This window comes from Aquarana catesbeiana, linkage group LG04 (genome assembly GCF_042186555.1).
Source record: "Aquarana catesbeiana isolate 2022-GZ linkage group LG04, ASM4218655v1, whole genome shotgun sequence".
Classification (NCBI taxonomy): Eukaryota; Metazoa; Chordata; class Amphibia; order Anura; family Ranidae; genus Aquarana; species Aquarana catesbeiana.
This window is the reverse complement of record NC_133327.1, coordinates 197,429,102-197,449,543: the sequence shown is the minus strand read 5'-3', so window position 1 is coordinate 197,449,543 and position 20,442 is coordinate 197,429,102. Positions and strand designations below refer to the sequence as shown.

The following is a 20,442-nucleotide window of genomic DNA, read 5'->3' as shown; positions in this document are numbered from 1 at the left end:
ATATTTAACAAAACTGGGAGGTGTTGTGTATGACAAGCAATCATTTGCAGAGTTTATCCAAACAAACTGAAGTTTCCATGCACAGCTAGCCTAGTTTAGATAAGTCGGCCCTGTGAGGACTATGAGGGGACGCACGTGTCCAGCACTGGTGTGGCGGGATCAGCGATTCCAAGAAGCTCCTGTAGGCGGTGTACAGTACAGTAAATAGGCCGAGAAAGGCGGCCGCTCTGTTTCCGAGCCCCAGCAGGGGGCAGCAGCGGGCACAATGACGCAGGCAGGAGGATCCTGGGAGAAGACCAGTGAGAGGCGGCCAGTTGTTCGTTGCAGTTACGTTTGTGGTAGAGCGCGATGGCGGCCTTACCCTACCTCTCCGCTCCTGCGGCTCCGCAGCGGCCAAACGAGGGCATCCTGATCGGGGACCGGCTCTACTCACAAGTCTACCTCACCATTGACAACTCCATCGTTCCGGAGGAGCGCCTATCGCCGACTCCGTCTATGCTGGACGGCCTAGACCTGAGCTCGGAGACGGACCTGCGTGTGCTGGGCTGTGAGCTCATCCAGGCGGCAGGGATCCTGCTCCGTATGCCGCAGGTGAGAGGAGGGTGTTGGGGTGTGGCGGGTGTTCTCTGTGCCGGGCCTACTCTACCGGGCGGAGCGCGGACTGGGCCGGGGGCTCCTAAGATGGCGGCGGGCTCTCATCTTCCTCCCATTTTCTTGTCTCTTCCTCAGGTGGCCATGGCGACTGGTCAGGTGTTATTCCAGCGCTTCTTCTACTCCAAATCTTTCGTGAAGCACAGCTTTGAGGTGAGCCATGCCTGGTGATGGGGGGGATGTCAGGGGGTCTATGGTGTGTCCTTCTCTCACAACAGATTGTTCAGATCTAATCCCATGTATGTGTTTACATTCACTTCATTCAGGGACTGTCAAAGCACAGCTAAGCCCCTCCAAACATAAAAATATATATTTATATCTATATGTTGGGTGGTAGAGGGTTCTACTGAGCCGATGTAACTCCAGCACAGCAGTTACATCATCACAGGAAGGCGCTGGACGCAGAAGACCACTACGGAAGGGACGCAGCGACAAAGGTGCGTGCACATTCTAGATTGCTGGGCACATGAGGTATTAAAGCGTTGATCGCAAATCATTCGATGCAGTGGCTGCATTCTTTTTCCTTTTTTTTACCTCTCTGGTGATCAGACCAGGAACACGCCTCCCTTATGAGGCTTGGGTCACGCCTATGCGGGTTGATGTGTTTTTCTGGCACGTTTTGCCATTGTTCACAAGCCGTTTTGGCAAAGTCTCCATTTGTCGTGCGGGAGAAACACATAAAGAAATTTTAAAAAATCAGTTTTCAGTAACAGTTTTTTGTTTCTTCTTGGGATAAAAGTTTGATATAAATGAAAGCTGATCACTGTAAGCACTAGGCTTGGCTACTGAGTCACTGATTCGAATCAATGAATCAACTCACTACAGAGTTTGCATGAATCGAATCATGAAAGTGAATCTGATGCAATTAAAGTGGAGTTCCACCCAAATGTGTACGCTCCGCTTATTTGCTCCCTTTCTCCCTCTCTGGTGCCACCTTTTTAGGGGGGGGGGGGTACTTGTTTTATGCCCAGGTCACATTGGTGAACTCCGCCCAATACTGGGTGAGTCAGTACTCTCCTACTAGACCCTGACCCGTGCAATAGGGTCCGTTTGGTCCACCCATCCCCCCCCCCCCTTTTCCTATTCTAGAGTTTTTGACAGGTACCTTTCCTCACTTTTGAGAGATTTCACCGGGGCAAGATCATTCGGAAATTAAGTTCTCCGGGCCATTAAGAGAGCACAGTAGGGAACCGGCTGTGAAGCCGCAATGCCACAAATGGCGGCAGCAGCAGAACCTGAGAGCCAATGGAAACATCATCAGGATGAGCTCAGCCCCAGCTTCTGATTTGTAACATGAGCTATAACATGATTAGATGTGTGAGCCAGCAAGACTCCAAAATCTCTGAATAAATCACAGAGATGCACTCTTGTGTATCGTGAGCTGTCAGAGTCTTTCTGCAGCCTGTATCTCACACACAATCTGTGAATGACTCAGTCTCAGAGAGCACACAAGAATCAAGATTCTGTTTTGTAACATGAGCTGTGTGTGTGAGCCCATAAGATATGTGCTCAAGATTGTGAGCACATAAGATTCATGAGCTGTGTGAGGGGACAATAAGTCTCTGAACGACATTCCCTGCTGACGACAGCCAGTAGGAGAGCTCTGGGAGGTCATGTGAGCACCCAGGGGCGCTGTAAATAAGGTATTTTGTGCAATAATTTAAGAAAAATTTACTGCACACTTATCCTGTAAGAGATGGAATTGCAGGATTTGTCAGTATTAATGTTAGACTCCCAAGCTGACAGGCAGGGAGAGAGGAGAGCAGGGGGCTGACAGAGGCATGGATCAGCAGCCATGATTACCATGGTCAGCAAACTAAGGGGGGCACAGGAACAGGCAGGATCAACCAGGTTTTTAGAATCTAGAGACTGATAAATAACACAACACAAGCATTATGCTGTTTATCATGCTTTAAAGGATCAGATCATTTTAACTTTTTAGGTCTACAACCACTTTAAGCCTAGTGCACGCTACCAGTTCGGAGTCACTGTACTAACAATCTGATGTTAGTACAGCGATCTTCCTTGCTTAGCTATTTTGTAATGACAGGTGGACAGCTCTCTCCCCATCCACTCCCCCGCCCCGCCAGGACACTCTGGTCAGCACTCAGCCATTGGCTGCCAGGGCTGTTCGGGAGCTACATGCTACAATGCAGATTCAACAAAGCGGTGACTGACAGTGCGAGAACTGCAAGCTGATCTGGGCATTCCAAAAATCAGTGCGAGATTTCTGCCAGAGCAGAAGGAACACTGTGCTGCATTGGCTAATGACTTGTTTAAAACCACTACCAATGAACCAGATTTGATCAAGAAGGTCATAACCGGAGATCAATCGTGAGTCTACAGCCATGAACTGGAAACAAAGTCTAATGTTCACTAATTGAGAGATGCAATACAGCAAATACGGCAACAGCTATGGGCAACTGGCGATTGGCAGCTTAATCACAATTCACCCACCCATGCATGACGTTTAGTGCAGAGGTTTTTGGTGAAACCTCAAACCATCCAGGTGACTCGCTTTTACCAAAGCTAAAATAGCTTTAAAAGGGAAGAGATATTTTAGACTGTCAATGAGATTCAGGAAAAAATGACGAGGCAGCTAATAGCAATTCCATCAAATGATTTTGCAGTATTTTGAACCGTTTGATGTCCCAAGGTGCCTACTTTAACCACTTCAGCCCCGGAAGATTTGGCTGCTCAATGGCCAGGCCGTTTTTTGCGATACAGCACTGACACTTGCACGGTTGTGCGACACTGTACCCAAACAAAATTGACGTCCTTTTTTTCCCACAAATAGAGCTTTCTTTTGGTGGTATTTGTTTACACACACAGATCCCGGTTCTCGCTCTGTCACAAGCGATTGCAGGTGCCTGGCGGTCATCGCACCCGCCGGGTACTTGCATCACTTCCAGGCACATGCTGCATGCGCCCCTAGTGGCCAAAAGGTGAAGCGATGTAAGGTAACGTCGTTTTGCCTAGTCGTGCCATTCTGCCACAGTAAAACTGTTGCGGCTGGTCTGCAACCAGTTCAGGGAATTGAGGCGTCCTTTTCCTATGTACAATGTTTCTTGTATCTGGCGGCACAGTGGTGTAGTGGGTAGCACTCTCACCTAGCAGTAAAAAGGGTCGCTGGTTCGTATCCCAGCCACGACACTACCTGCCTGGAGTTTGCATGTTCTCCCTGTGCCTGTGTGGGTTTCCTCCGGGTACTCCGGTTTCCTCCCACACTCCAAAGACATGCTGGTAGGTTAATTGGCTTCTGTCCAAAAATGGCTCTAGTATATGAATGCGAGTTGGGGACTTTGGATTGTGGGCTCCTTGAGGGTAGGACCGATGTGAGTGTGCGATGTATGTGTAAATTGACGACGCTACATGGGTACCTTAAATAAAATAATAATAAAATAGATAAGCATCTTAGTGAGATGCAATGTACAGGGATAATTGTAGACACGCACACTCACTCAGGTTGAACTGGATGGACTGGTGTCTTTATTCAACCTTACTAACTGTATCTTCTCCAATAAATGTCCATTCTTCATATTACTTGGCTGGAAACTTTCCGACCAGACCTTGTATATCTCAATAGTCAGTTCTATTTTTCCTGGAATGTGACTTTTCAGAGGGTGTTTGACACACGGCAAAGAGGCAATATGTCGCCTCCTTGTCCTTTAACCCTGAAAATGCCAGCCCACTGCGTGGCAACCGCATACATTTTACCACCTGCTTTGGCTGCCATTGCGCACAAGTTTTTCAAGAGCTGTAACTCAATTTTCGGCACCAGAAGAGCACTGACTAATTTCCAGCATCAGTGAAGCTATCTTTCTTTTTTCTTTCTTGACGTTCCACCTTATTCTTAAAACCACAATAAGTTGTTTTAAAGATGAACTCTGGGCAAATGTGCATGTTCACGTTAAAAGTTAAGTTCCCCTTTGGTAACATGTTACAACCGTAGTTAGGATGTAACATGTTACCATAGAGCACCTGCCTGCATCCCTCTGATCTCTTGCTGTGACAGTGGGTGGGGGATCTTCTCTCTGCACCTGCTGTCAGGGTTCTGTGAATGAATAAAAGTACCATCTTCCACTGTGGCAGATGGCTTGAAGTTCTCAATGAACTGCAAGGGCACTGGTAAACGCTCTTGGTTCATTGATCTTCCTGCTCTCCAGCAACTGTCTGCCAGTATGTGAGATATGGGCAGACAGCTATACAGAGATTCTGCAGGGGTCTAACATTGCAACTGTGATCTACTGATCATAGATGCAATGCTCTGCAGGCACCCAAAGAAAGAGTGCACTTTTTTTGTTTTTTACACCAGATATATAGATATATGTGTGTGTATATAATATCTGTCCTTAGCCTTTAAAGTGGGTTTCCTGTCACTTTAACCACTTGCCGACCGCCGCACGCTGATGTACGTCCAAACTTTGCCAGCGGATATCGTTCTGGCAGCAGCTAGCTGCCATAACCCTGGCATCCCTGTTTTCGTGCGACGGTCGGCTTTCTGATAAAAGGGGTCCCTGCGGTGGATTCGCCGCGAGATCACTTTAATCAGTGGCAGGAGAGGGGCCCCCCCCCCCTCCTGCCGCGATCCAGTGCCCTCCACCACTTTCCGGAGCCGTCGGTAGCGGCGGAGGCGATCGCGTCTGTCCTATAGCTGTGCCTGGAGACGAGTGAGGCTAAGATGGTGCCCACTCGTCTCCATGACACTGCTGGGCGGAAGCTACGTCAAAACGTCACTTCCGCCCACGCCTCTTAAAGGCATATTTTTTTCAATGTAATTTTTTTAAAATGACTTTTTTTTTTTTTTTTTTTTATTGCATTTTAGTGTAAATATGACATCTGAGGTCTTTTTAACCCCAGATCTCATATTTAAGAGGTCCTGTCATGCTTTTTTTTCTATTACAAGGGATGTTTACATTCCTTGTAATAGGAATAAAAGTGACACAATTTTTTTTTTTTTTTTTAAACAGTGTAAAATAAATAATAAAAATAAAAAAAAAAACCCCGTCCCGACAAGCTCGCACGCAGAAGCGAACGCATACACGAGTAGCGCCCGCATATGAAAACGGTGGTCAAACCACACATGTGAGGTATCGCCGCTACCGGTAGAGCGAGAGTAATAATTCTAGCTCTAGACCTCCTCTGTAGCGCAAAACATGCAACCTGTAGAATTTTTTTAGACGTCGCCTATGGAGATTTTTGAGGGTAAAAGTTTGACGCCATTCCACGAGCTGGCGCAATTTTCAAGCGTGACATGTTGGGTGTCAATTTACTTGGCGTAACATTATATTTCACAATATAAAAAAAAAAAAATTGGGTTAACTTTACTGTTGTCTTATTTTTTTTTTTATTCAAAAAAGTAAATTTTTTTCCAAAAAAAAAAAGTGCGCTTATAAGACCGCTGTGCAAATACGGTGCAAAAAAAAGTATTGCAACGACTGCCATTTTATTCTCTTGGGGGCTTAGAAGAAAAACCCATATATAATGTTTAGGGGTTCTAAGTAATTTTCTAGCAAAAAAAACTGTTTTAAACATGTAAACGCCTAAAATCCAAAACGAGGCTGGTCCTTAAGTGGGTAAATAGTTTGGACCAAGCTAGTCCAAGTAAACCGTTTCTTTCACTAACTGCTGCATTGGTTCTAAGCACTCATTTGAACATGAACAAGTGTTGTTGTAAAATGCAAGGCACTGACTGTACAGAAGAGATGTTACCCCACTTAGGAGGACAGTACCCCACAGTAGGAGGTTAATGCTGCAAAGACAGATTTTATCTGCCTGTCTCAGATCATTTCCATTGATCGTTAGAAGGGTTCTTTCATATGTAGGAGCCCTAGCATTCTTACAATCCCAGTAACCAGACCACACATTGCCAACAATGTGCTCTTGGGAGATGCCTTGCGATGTGTAAGGAATCATGTGGGGCACCCTTCAAACCCTTCAACTTGGTCCTGATGAGACGGCAGTATGGGTCATTGGGACAATGTCACTGGAATCTCATAAAGATGTCTGGTTCTGCAAAGTTGATTTTATTACAATCCCAGCAGCTATATGCTATTTAAATGGGGAGGGAACTTTTTCTTATGCAGTTTTAATACAACATTCAGCTGTATAAATTAATTTAGATCAAGGCCTGTTTTTACCAATGTGGTGCATTCAGCAAGTCTAGAGAATATCCCTTGTAGTGTTGTCAACCTGCACTTCACCGTTCAAGTCAAATAATTAGAGACATTCAAAATCACATCATGTGCACCTGCAATAAATTGAATGCATTTTTAGTTAAACCGAACATGAATTATTTAGTTGTAGTAAAATCATTATAAGCCTCCAATATGCTTTGCTACTTTGACAGGAAGCAGATTGTGTTTATTTTAATGGTGGATTAGAAAATGGGGTCCTCAATTCCCACAACAGATAACTGAAGAGCCTTTGCTATGCACAGTTTAAATCGCTATGCATTTTGAAATATAACTTTAAAAAAAAAAAAAAAAAAAAAAAAAAGGTGTTCGCATGATTAATAGATACACTTTCAATGTGTTTCAGACTTACAAAAGTATAATTGAAAAAGTATGTGATGTTAGAGTGAAAAATACTCTTTATCTTCATTGACTCTTTCAGAACAGATAAGGTTTTCAGTTTTACAGTTTTTTTTGTAGCTCTTGTGTGCGGACAGAAACTTGCTAGAGGTCTTCCCACCTGCACAAGCATTTTAATTTAGGTTCAGGTAATACAGGTTTGTGTATATACTGCTCAAAATCAAGCACTTTGCTCCACATACATCAAAGATTCTTCAGAGACTGATGTCTGATGCAAAACCTAAATACAAATGAACGCTTGCCTTTACTTCAGGTTCCATAGACTTTGTGCCTCAGTAAGGACAGTTTTCAGAGTTTCTTTGGAGTCAAGGATACAGATTGACTGAATGTTTAAGGATTGTGCACCAAGTGCCCACTTTAACCATTCCTAAATCCAGTGACTGAATTGTATTAAAATTTTGTATTTTTGCATTTTGCTATTTTAATTGGGAGGTCAATGTGGCCCTATATTTGGACCTGTTCTCACCAGTGCTTTTAAAGTCTGTCATATTTGCTGTATGGCTTTAATGGTCTTCCCAGCTTTTCAGAAATGTGCTTCCAGATGAGCATTTTAGTTCTCTGTGTGTAAATCGTACTAAAGAACAGTGTTTTGTGAATTGCACAAAATCACTGTTGTAGATATGTGCTTTTGCTCTTACAAGCTCTCTACATGTTTGACTTGTGTTTTCCTGGGTGCCAACTATCAACAGTGTGAACGTTGAATATTTAATTTCTGTGCATCCATTGCTGAGCAAAATAGGTGAGAATTGATATTTACTGCTTTTCTCTCAGACCTTGCTAGGCATCACCACACGGTAAAACAAAATGCCATGTCACACTAGTGCTCCTGTCATAAGGGACAGGATCAGTTATACAGTTTGTCTGTTTCCATCTGACTTTCTGTCACTGGCTAGATGAGCGTACGTTCACTTCCTTGCACACTGAATTGGTTCCTTTAGCTAGGGAGTGACACCTCTCATCTGGCCAGAGGGAGTGATGCATGGAAGGGATGTATTTTCTCTGCAGTTTTTTGGTGATCATATCCTGTCACTAGCTACTTGTTGCCAGCAACTGGATCATATGTTGCATGGCCCTAAGTGTTAAACAGGTTACTGTATGTCAGAAGCTTCTGAGTTTGAGTATTCATACCTTTGCAGCAAAAAATAAGAAATTTATATATATGCAAGTTTAACCATGCTTTTCATTCCACATCGCTTCCTTGCTTTTTTTCCCTAACCAAATGTTGAAATATGGTACTCTCATCACATTGACTTCTTTTCAGATTGTTGCCATGGCTTGTATCAATCTCGCTTCCAAAATTGAAGAAGCGCCCAGAAGGATTAGAGATGTGATAAACGTTTTTCATCACTTACGCCAATTAAGAGTAAAACGGTATGTTTCTTTGTTATGCAAATGCAATTACTGGTTTGTCAAATAATTTTCAAAGAAACCGCTTTACAATCTTGTGCTCCTCCATCCAATAGCTGTGCCTACTGAACAGAAATAAGTATTTTTCCAGCCTCTGTAGAATTAAAGAGGATATATACATATATCAGAAAAGACAGTTTAATTATTTCCGTGTGATAACAGTTCTAAAAAGGCCATTTTTATGAATATTACCAGCTTTGATTTCTTAAGGAAATATATTTTCACAACCGTTGCTTACACAACAGATTTGTGTTGTGGACTTTTTCTTGCTCCCCATATTTGTGCATCATGTGCCGAACATTCTCTTAATCTTATTTGAATATCATGCTTAATTTTTCCGTTAAGATCTTGTGTTGGAATCTGTTTTCAGCACTTAGCTATGTATGGATCCCCCAGACCTAATTAACAGACTTCTAAGTTAGAGACAAGCCAAGAGCCAAGACTCAGGTTTGATTTTACAGTAGAATGTATAAGTAAAAAAAAGTAGGATTTTTTTTTTCTTAAAATAAAGAGCATGTCAGATATATTTTCAAGAGGGTTTTTATGTTTCTGTAAAGTATTGCATGTTCAATTATTTCCTTTAAAGCTGATCTCTGAGCAAAAACTTTTTCCCTTCAAGTGGGGCTGTGCCTGCACTACAAGAACTGCTCGTTTTTGTCTATGGGAGGGATGATGGGAGTGATACTTACACTATCTCACAAAAGGGAGTACTCCTCACATTTTTGTAAATATTTTTAATATCTTTCCATGTGACAACAACGCTGAAGAAATGACACTTTGCTACAATGTAAAGTAGTGAGTGTACAGCTTGTATAACAGTGTAAATTTGTTGTCCCCTCAAAATAACTCAACACACAGTCATTAATGTCTAAACCGCTGGCAACAAAAGTGAGTACACCCCTAAGTGAAAATGTCCAAATTGGGCATTTTCCCTCGCCAGTGTCTTGTGACTTGTTAGTGTTACAAGGTCTCAGGTGTGAATGGAGAGTAGGTGTGTTTAAATTTGGTGTTTATCGCTCTCTCTCTCATACTGGTCACTGGAAGTTCAACATGGCACCTCATGGCAAAGAACTCTCCGAGGATCTGAAAAACATAATTGTTGCTCTACATAAAGATGGCTATAAGAAGGTTGCCAAGACCCTGAAACTGAGCTGCAGCAATGTGGCAAATACCATACAATGGTTTAACAGGACAGGTTCCACTCAGAACAGGCCTCAATATGGTCAACCAAAGAAGTTAAGTGCACGTGCTCAGCGTCCTATCCAGAGGTTGTCTTTGGGAAATAGACGTTTGCGTGCAGCCAGCATTGCTGCAAAGGTTGAAGCAGTGGGGGGGTCAGCCTGTCAGTGCTCAGACCATATGCCGCACACTGGATCAAATTGGTCTGCATGGCTGTCATCCCAGAATAAATCCTCTTCTAAAGATGATGCACAAAAAAAGCCCCGCAAAATGTTTGAAGACAAGCAGACTAAGGACATGGATTACTGGAATTGTGTCCTGTGGTCTGATGAGACCAAGATAAACTTATTTGGTTCAGATGGTGTCAAGCGTGTGTGGCGATACCCAGATGAGGAGTACAAAGACAAGTGTGTCTTGCCTACAGTAAAGCATGGTGGTGGAAGTGTCATGGTCTGGGGCTGCATGAGTGCTGTCAGCTATGAAGAGCTACAGTTCATTGAGGGAACCATGAATGCCAACATGTACTGTGACATACTGAAGCAGAGCAGGATCCCCTTCGGATACTGGGCCGCAGGGCAGTATTCCAACATAATGACTCCAAACGCACCTCCGAGATGACCACTGCCTTGCTAAAGCAGCTGTGGTGCTGGTGATGGACTGGCCAAGCATGTCTCCAGACCTAAAGCCTATTGAGCATCTGTGGGGCATCCTCAAACAGAAGGTGGAGGAGCGCAAGGTCTCTAACATCCACCAGCTCTGTGATGTCATCATGGAGGAGTGGAAGAGGACTCCATTGGTAACCTGTGAAGCTCTGGTGAACTCCATGTCCAAGAGGGTTAAGGCAGTGCTGGAAAATAATGGGGCCGTACAAAATATTGACACTTTGGGCCCAATTTGGACATTTTCACTTGGGGGTGTACTCACTTTTGTTGCCAGTGGTTTAGACATTAATGGCTGTGTGTTGAGTTATTTTGAGGGGACAGCAAATTTACACTGTTATACAAGCTGTACACTCTACTTTACATTGTAGCCAAGTGTCATTTCTTCAGTGTTGTCACATGAAAAGATATATATTTACAGTAATGTGAGGTGTGTACTCACTTTTGTGAGATACTGTACCTGATCCTTTGACCTTCCTTGCAGCTCCTGCACCTACACACTTTAGCAGTTTTGAGCAGTGGATTGTTCCTGAGGTCATCAAGCCCAGAGCAAGCTCTATAGACTTGCTCTGGACTTGAGGGTGCTAGGAACAGTTCTTCGCTGGTGGAGAAGAGTATTATGTGCGTATAAGTCTCTCTCCTCTCCCCTGGACAAAACAAGCACTTTTAACACTTTCAGTGCGGGCACAGCTTCACTGTGAGGAAAAACTTTTTTTTATTTTTTTGCCTGGAGTTCGGCTTTAATCTAGTTTTGTGACATTTCATAAACTGTCCAACTTCCGATGTGCTTCATAGATTTGTGTTGTACTTCAATTTTAAACAATTGCATACTACTAGAGCTTTTAAAAAAAGAAAAAAAAAAATGAATGTATTGCTGTTTGCATTCTTGGTAAAGACCATCCTCGCAGAGCAGAGATATGAAACTTATCTGCACTTTTAAAGGCGTAAAACGCACACAAGGGCTACAGATAGTTTCAGCAGAATAAAGCCCCCTTCTCATGTAATCACAATTCTTCTTTAAAGACAGTCACACTTGATCATCAAGCCATGTAACAGATAGCTGTAATTTAGTTTTCTGTGCATGAATTCTTTAAACAAAGGTGTATAACTATGTATAGAAATGCTTTTTGTGGGCCAGTTGCACATTCATTTTCAGAGACGAATACTACATTATCAACAATTCTATGAAACGTTACATGATTTTGAATGATCTAGGCCCATTTCACACTGGGACGTCGGCGGTAAAGCGGCTCTATTTTTAGCGGCATTTACTGTCGTTTTCGGCGTTTTTTACCCCTGCTAGCAGCTAAAAAAGGGTTAAAAATTACCCACAAAGCAGCGGTGCCCATTCAGTTCAATGGGCAGGAGCGGTTTAGGAGTGGTCTATACAGCGCTCCAAAGATGATACTTGCAGGAGTTTTTTTTTGTCCTGCCAGTGCATTGCCTTGGTGTGAAAGCCCTCCAGCTTTCACACTAAGGTCCCTTTCACACTGGGGCGGTTTGCAGGTGCTACTGCGCTAATAATAGCGTCTGCAAACCGCCCCAAAACAGCCACTTCTGTCTCTACAGTGTGAAAGCCCCGAGGGCTTTCACACTGGAGCGGTGCGCTAGCGGAACGGGAAAAAAGTCCTGCTAGCAGCATCTTCGCAGCGGTGTATACACCGCTCCTTCACCTTTCCTGCTCATTGAAATCAATGGGACAACGCGGCTATACCGCCAGCAAAGTGCCTCTGCAGAAGAGCTTTGCGGTGGTTTTTAACCCTTTCTCGGCCGAATACCAACGGTAAAGCGCCTCTAACAATAGCGGCGCTTTACTGCCGACACTGCCCCCGCCCCAGTGTGAAAGGGGCCTAAGACTGCAGGGGAGACCTTTTTCAGGCACTTTACAGGTGCTATTTTTAGCCCAAAAGCATCTGAAAACCGTCTCGGTGTGAAAGGGATCTAATTGTAGTGCAGACATTACATATTATTGAGACTTGTAGTTGGCACTATGTGAAGTCAGCTCTGGTTTTGGATTTTTTTTTTTTTTTTTTTCCGTTTAGCTAGTCATATTTCAGGGCCTCAAACTGCAACTCATTCAGCCAAAAGGATTGACTCAGATTGAAAACGTAGTTACGCGATGTGTGTGTTCATCATACAGTTGTGAAGGTAGTGCCTTCTAAGAACTGGGCTTAATTCTCAAGTATTAAATGTCCTTTTCTGCTAAATTTTCTTCACCTAGCATGGGCTAAACCAATCAGTCACCATCATTCCTAGCTTTACCACAAGACTTCAAAAAGGCTGGGTTCACACTATTAAGCTCCCTGCATGATGTGCTTTGAATAGGCTGCTGTACCTACCAGAAACGCAAGGAAAAGGTCCCTGCACTTTTCCTGAAATGCTGATGCTCAGAAAGCGCATGGTGTTTTTTCACCATGCGGTTTCATGCACCCGAAAACTCAGTTTTTTTTATGTGTGGGGGTGCCATTAAGGCACCCCTATGCATCTGCGGGTTTCTGCAGGTTCAGGACTGCATGTCATCTACATGGCTGTCCTGCACCCACAACAGTGTGATGTTTTTTGTTTTTTTTATTATTTGTAGTCTTATTTGTGTGAACAAATTTAACTTCAGTCAATGAGATGCCTTGTTTTTATAAAATTGTTTTGCTTTACAGTAAATGACTGTACACACTGGTGCAAATAGAGATACTTTTTACATTGCATCAGCACGCATGTCATGTAGAAAGAAGACATTGAAGATATTCAAGCAGCGTTTTAATATGGTCTTTATTTCCATTGCATATGCCTGCTGGATCTAATTTATATACTTTAAATATTGTTAAGTCAGGACATCTTTTATTAAGTATCTTTTTATCTGGCACACCCCATGAGTAGTGGTTATGACATGTAAAGCAAGCAGAAGAAAAATCATGTAACCTTTTTATGTCTTAGACATGTGTATTGACTTTATATTTTTTTCCCTTGCAACCGACTATACAGCAACCAGCTACATTTACCAATGCCTGGGTGATGTGGAGTGGTACATAGAGATGAAGCTTTCGTCTTGGCAACAGTGAGTGAAGTGTCGAAAATCCCCATGGAGAAGCCAGTGCTCTGAGAATAGGTCACTGGAATCGGGGACTCACAGGTTGGCCACTGGTGAACCATTTGAACAGACTCCTGTGTCATGTTAAACTTTTGTCTTTGCTGTCCAAGTTTAATTTAATGGTTATGTATGTTTCATCTCTGCCAAAACAAACATTTGTATGAAGAGTTAAATCTTACAAGGAAAACATCTCCCCAAGCTTTTACCAACACATTTTATTGTTAAAGGAGTTCAGTATTTAAGATTTTACTTATCCATGAGAAAGTGACATTACCGAAAGCTTTAGTGTTTCTAATCTTGATACTTTGGTTGAGGAGCTACACTTCAAAGACATATTTTGTACTGTCTTGGGAGATTTTTTTTTTTTTTTTCCTTCCTCTCTCAATCTTTCCACTGCTTGCTGTAGGTTTGCAGTTGTAATATACATTATGCATTCACTTCTACTCACTGTCTTGCTATACACCACAGCAGGAGAATCTTTTGCAATCAGAAACTAACATAAGTAACCTATTTGAGGGTTGAAAGCAACTGCATTACAGCATGCTTTAAATAGTGTTGATGTATTTCACTTTTGCAGCCAAACTGGCAAAACACCTACCTTATATTTGTTACATGTTCCCATTCACTTACCTTACCATAATTTAAATATTTAAACATAGCTGCCTACCTATTTTACTTACTGAACAATCCAATCTAGCTTGGGTGGTACATTGTATGTCCCTAAAATTCATCTCCTAATTTCAAATTGCAAGCTTTTCTGAACTATATAAGCTGCCTGTAGAGTTCTAGGTCAATTTTGCTTCAAAGAAACAACCAGAAAGGTAAGAAGTGTTGTTTTTTTTTTTTTTTTCTTTTGTTTTGTATTTATTTTTAGATATGCTGTGTGAATGTTAACATATAACATTGTTGGGGTTTCTTAAATTTGACTGCAAAGGTTGAATTACAATTTTAAATATCTCCTAAATTTGATCAGGCATATCTCCCTAACTTTCAGACATTGTAGGTGAGGTTTAAATGGTCACATCTGAAAGTTGAAAATGGTTACAAAGACACGTCATACACCTTTCAGTTCTTTGTTCTGTGTTTTATGAAGTAGACAAAACAGGTTTGGCAAACAAGATCTCAAAATGCTTTGATCAACCGTGGTAATTGCCCTCTCTGGACACCTCTTAAAGGGGGAACTAAACCCACAAATGTAACTGTTTCCCAAAATACTTCCAAGGCACACTTCTGGTGATAGCCGTCAAAATAGCTAGGTTGCTTATGTCCATTCTCACCTGAACTATCAAGTAGCTAGTGTCAGTTGATCACATGTGCAGCAATATGGCAACTTCAGCTCAAATAGCCCAAGATGGAAGCTTCTTTGGCTGCGAAAGAAAAAGTGTTTCTGCTTTAAGTTGCAATTTGCAAGTAGTTCTGCTTTAAGTTGCAATTTAAAGAGGAGTTCCGCCTGGGGGGATTGTCAGCAGCTGCAAATACTGTAGCCGCTGACTTTTAATATTAGGACACTTGCCTGTCCAGGGAGCCCGCAATGTCGGCACCCCAGCCTATTTTCGGATCGGCTGTCGGGTGCTGCCTCCGCCATCTCCACTAAGGGAAACTGCTTTTGGTTTTGGTTCCCTACTGCACATGCGCAAAGCATGCATAATTGGTCCGATTGGGGGGGGGGGGCTAAACTTCTGAAGGACGGCACCGTCTACCGGAAGTGGGACGGGGAACGGTCAATAACAGGTTCCAAATGTGGCAGGGGGGGGGGCGCGTTGGCAAATGAGCACAAGTTCCACTTTTGGGTGGAACACCGCTTTAATCAAAACATATATGGATTCAATACATGGTACAGAAATGTTAGTGTTACTAAACTCAGGACCCTGCATTTACTATATTTTATCTCCCATGGTACACAAAATGGAAATGCATCAGCAGTATATAGCAGTCTTGTGACTTCTATCAGTGTCTGCTTAAAGCTTGTTGTAGGAGTAGGTTATTCTCCTGACTGTCCTATGGGGCTGCAGGACCCCTGATGCTCTGTCTGAACAGTGCTGATCGGCCCTGTGTTGATCACATGCACCCTCCCAAAGAAAAAAAAAAAAAAAAAACTTTCTAGCAATACACACCAAACTGAGCACGTGCAGTGACTCCAAAGGCTCCATTATCAGAAGATGTTTTGGGGACAGTGAGAGAAGGAGAGGCTCAGAGAAGACAGGATCTAACAGCCTTTTTACACCATGTGCACGGTTAAGCCCTTACTGCTAGTTCACATCAGATGCAGTTCCGTTCGCTTTTTTTCTGCACAAGATGCATGCACAGTGTTTTCCATGTATTCCAATGGCTCTAGTTCACACCATGCAGTCAGTTTCTGCACCGGAAACTGACTGCATGGTGTGAACTAGAGCCATTGGAATACATGGAGAACACTCTGCATGCATTTTTATTGCAGGAAAAAAGCGCACGGAACTGCATATGGTGTGAACTGGCCCTTAAGTCCCACAGTTGAGTATAAAAAGCATGCTTTACTGCATATACAGACTGATTTTACTGTTGTGGGTTTAGTGACGCTTTAAGCTGTTGCAAAGCTAAATGGCTTTCTATTTAGTCTCTGGAAGCATTTATTTATTTATTTTTTTATTCTGGGGACACTAATGTTTAAACATATTGTATTTATCTGCAGGTCTTTAAAGTGCCACAAGCACATTAGTGCAAGCTCACAGGTTACTGCATATTTCCTCAGCATTCAGTGTACTCCTGAGGCACTCCTACATGGAAATACTTTCAGGAAGTTGGTGCTGTTTCTTGCTACCTCAGGCGCCCAATAAGAAGTGCCAAATTCTTAATGGAATTTAGTATTTGTTGTTTGGAAACTGAGATGTGTCTGCATGTTGACAACATATTAGACTAAGGCCTTGTTTGTGCTTGTGTTTGGGAAAGGTAAAAAAAAAAAAAAAAAAAAAAAAAAGCAACCGATTTATGTTTTTACCCCCCAACACACTCCTCCTTATGCTTTAATGGCAACAGGGGGGGGGGTACATATGCAGTGGCTGTGATGCTAAGCAAAAATGATTAAGGGGTCAAAACAGGTGGCAAGGAAGTGATGCAACACCTGTCAAATGCAAAGCGATCTGGATGCAAATCGAGCTTCAGAGAAAAACACTAATGTAAACTAGCCCTAAGTCCTGTGAAATGTTCAGCTTTACTGAAAGTAATGTAGCGACCCTGATGATAAAATGTTGCGCTGAAAATGAAATTTTCATGAGTTTTGTGGTCATAGATGGGTATTTAGCTCTTAAACAGTTTACTCCTAAACTTTACAAAATTTAGTATTTTTACACTTTAAAATGTTCCTTTTTGTATTTAAATACAGGTCAATGGATCCCTTTGTGTCTGTACCACAGGTAATCAATGGCTGTGTAAACAGCAGCAAAAGCCTGCAGCTGCTGGTAATCTGTCATTTATAGGGAACGGAGCCAGTGACTGCACCCAATCGCTTAGAGCCATAGCAGGAGTCTGATTCCTTCTGCTACAATTTGCACCAGTGACCAGGCCATTTTTCATAATGCGGCACTGTTGCTTTGCCTGACAATTGCATGATCATGCAATTCTGTACCCAAATAAAATTTGTCATCATCCCCCCCCCAAACAAAAATAGAGCTTTCTGTTGGTGGTATTTTGTGCTATAAACAAAAGGCCTGCAATTTAAAAAACTAATTTGTTTAGTTTCTGCTATAAAACTTATCCAGTAAAAAAATGTAAAACAAATTTCATCAATTTAGGCAAATATATGTTCTGCTGCATATTGTTAGTTAAAAAAAAAAAAAAAATCCCAATAAGTGTATATTGATTGATTCCAGCCCAAGGATGTTATATGACATCTTTGAATTTTAGTGGGGATATCTGAATGATGCCTGCACCTACAGGCATCATTCAGGTATCCTCTTTTAGAGCCGGCGAATCTGTGCACCATAAGAACGATCATAGCAGGAGTTCCACCGATTGATCGTTCTTGCACGCGACGGATGGGGACATCCTCCCGCCGCCCTCCGGGCTCTCCCGTGCCATCGGAGACCCAGATAAAGAATCCGAAGATGCCGGATGACAAGCATAGAGCATCTCTATGACCGTCGGAGGCCCGGGCGTGGTGTTATGACGTCGTGTCCGGGCCGCGATTGTAAACAAAGCTGCGATCGTGACTGGAGACAGTAGGGAAGTGGTTCAAGACAATCGACAATGAAGGCGTGATCCCAACCAACCTCTGGCACCTGCTGTTGGCTAGTGCAGCCTCAAACACATGCAGTTGGCAATGGTTGAGTGTGTTGCAAGCAGCACTATCTTATTGGGGGCAATAGTCTTGATTGGACACCTCAGCCAGTATTGTCTGTAGGTACCCCAAAAAGACACTGATTCGTAACAAAAACAGATTTTTACTGGTTTTGCTGTGCATTTTTCACAGGACATGTAACTCAACACGGGTTCTTTTTTTTTTTTTTTTTTTTTTTACCATGTTTTCAGTGCATTTAAATTGAGATGTGCGTTTTTGGGCTTTTTTGTGGTGGTTTTTTTTTTTTTTTTTCACCAAATATGCACCAGAAATGCATCAAGCTAGATTTTTTTACACTTGTTATGTTAGATGTTTTGGTGACCTCTTGCTTAGAATTACAAGGTTTTATTGCTCACTTGTGCTGACAATGTAACTTGCAGTAGTTCCAATCAATGGGTATAATGCATTCTCTGAGATTGGTCTGATCTCGAAATTTATTTTTTAGTGGTTATGGATAGATATTGAATGGAGTTTTCTAGGCTACATTTAAAACTTGAGCACTGCTAGAAACCCCTCTGTTTTAATACAGTCCCTCTTTTCTTAGCTCTGGGAGACTTTTTAAGAGTAGTTTATATTAGCTAGACATATAATAGTACTTTTTAAATATGGTTAACTCAGTGGTGAGACACTGTACAAGATTTCATTATTGTATCATTGACTAGGTATTACTGCATGTTTTTACATGAAAATGGCTACACAAGCAGAATCTGAAGTGATGGCTTCTGTATAACTACCTTGCCGTCACATACCACATTTTGCAGTGTGGTACATGGATTCATACCGCTGATGGTTATTCTTTTACATTAGCACACTAAAAGATGCTGCAGTATGCTCATGGTTAATTATTTTTCTGCCACTGGTTTGTGGGTAATCGTGTTACTGAGTCCCTATTAACATCTATATGGGACCAGTCAGTATTTGATGACTTTATTAAGATTGCCATTATACAACTTCACGTTTTTTATTTCAAGTTTTTTGCTACCAGCAGTTTATATCCACAACTTAGTGAGCCTGTCAGCAATGAGTCGCTTGTCTCCAAAACCATACTTGCTGAGAGAATAAATATACTTTCCTTTCTTATGTCTTGAAGCATTACCACTTGTTGCACAGCTACTGCAAGTATTTCATACTTCAGGTGTGGATGTACGTGCTCCTCCAATACACATGTGGGGGAACAAGTATCCACCGTGGAATATTTGCAGTGACTTTAGAGCAGTGAAAGTGCTGCCAGTGGAAATATGTACCCTGGCTCTTTATAACAAGTATGGCCAAGTTAATTGGAACTCAGGAGCCAACCTGCCCACACTAGAATTTGGGGAAATATTCTCCCAGTTAGCAACTGAAAATTTTCAGATACGAGCAGGTTTGCATTAGATTTAACCTAAAGTGAAACGTTGCTGCCTTGTCATGTCACGTTCATCCTTATTTCTCTATATAAGTGTGAAAGAAAAAGTTTAAGAAAAAACAAAATGTTGCAAGTCACCTGCCCAGTTACATGACTGATATCTGATGCAGAGGATCTTGGGAGATTGACTAAGCCCTCAATCACACCAGACAGTGGCTTTGGATTGCAGTAGTGTGCTTCACAAACTGCTGCACTGAAAAAGATTACTGCATGCCGTAAAGGAGTGGATATGTCACAATTCAAAATGACAATCTCAGAAAACTGATGGAAGCTGCTATTTTCTGATTTGCAGACAAAGTAGTTGCTAGACATTGGGATTGATTTACTAAAGTCAAATATACTGTGCACTTGCTCCAGATCTTAGTAAATAAGGTAATATTTCACGTTGCAACGAATACCTAATCACATGCAAGGAAAATAAACCGCATTTTTGCTTGTACATGATTGGATGATAGAAATCAGCAGCGCTTCCCCTCAGTTCTAAAGCAAATGCACTTGCAGTGCACAGTATATTTACCTTTTACTAAATCAACCTCCCCATCTTTATATGCAGTGAAGCAAAATACTGATTAGAAGGCACATTTTGTGGCTGCTTCTTTCATGATGGTGGAATTAAAGGTACTTGCAAGTAAGACCACTACCAAAATAATGAATAATCTGTAGAGTTGTACCGAAACCAATAATTCAGCACGTAGTTAATATAATGCATTTAAATTAATATGAATTTTTCGGACCATTATCAGCACCTTAAGCACAAGAAATGCTGAAGAAAAATGCATCGCTTTAAATTCTATGTATGTCTTTACACTGGTTTGTTGTGCTTCTGTTGTGGTGGTAAAAATCTTGCTGCATTTTTGGACAGTTTAAAAAAAAAAAAAAAAAAAAAAAAATGCTCCTCCCTGTTGAAATGCATTGAGAACGCATCCCTGTTACTTTTTGATGCGGTTTTTGAGTCACATAACCTATGAAAAATACACCATAAGCACAGTAAAATCGTGACAAAAGTGTGCATTATCGGCACCATTTTCGGCCCGTGAAATTTCAGTGCATCTCTATTAACCACTTGCCTACCAGGCCAATTCTGAAATCATAATTTTTTTTGTGCTAGAAAATTACATAGAACTCCCAAACATTATATATGTTTTTTTTTT

At 42.0% G+C, this 20,442-nt stretch overlaps 1 protein-coding gene across 1 annotated transcript in view; it reads left to right on the top strand.

Annotated features, from left to right (window-relative positions):
• The first annotated feature begins 236 nt into the window (after positions 1 to 236).
• The window catches only part of CCNL1 (cyclin L1), a 40,050-nt gene continuing 19,844 nt past the window's right edge, over positions 237 to 20,442 (top strand). The window contains exons 1-3 of the mRNA XM_073626081.1: positions 237 to 591; positions 730 to 804; positions 8,506 to 8,615. Coding sequence (XP_073482182.1) covers positions 349 to 591; positions 730 to 804; positions 8,506 to 8,615 — 428 coding nt within the window. The 5' untranslated portion in view covers positions 237 to 348. The remainder of the gene's footprint in view (positions 592 to 729; positions 805 to 8,505; positions 8,616 to 20,442) is intronic.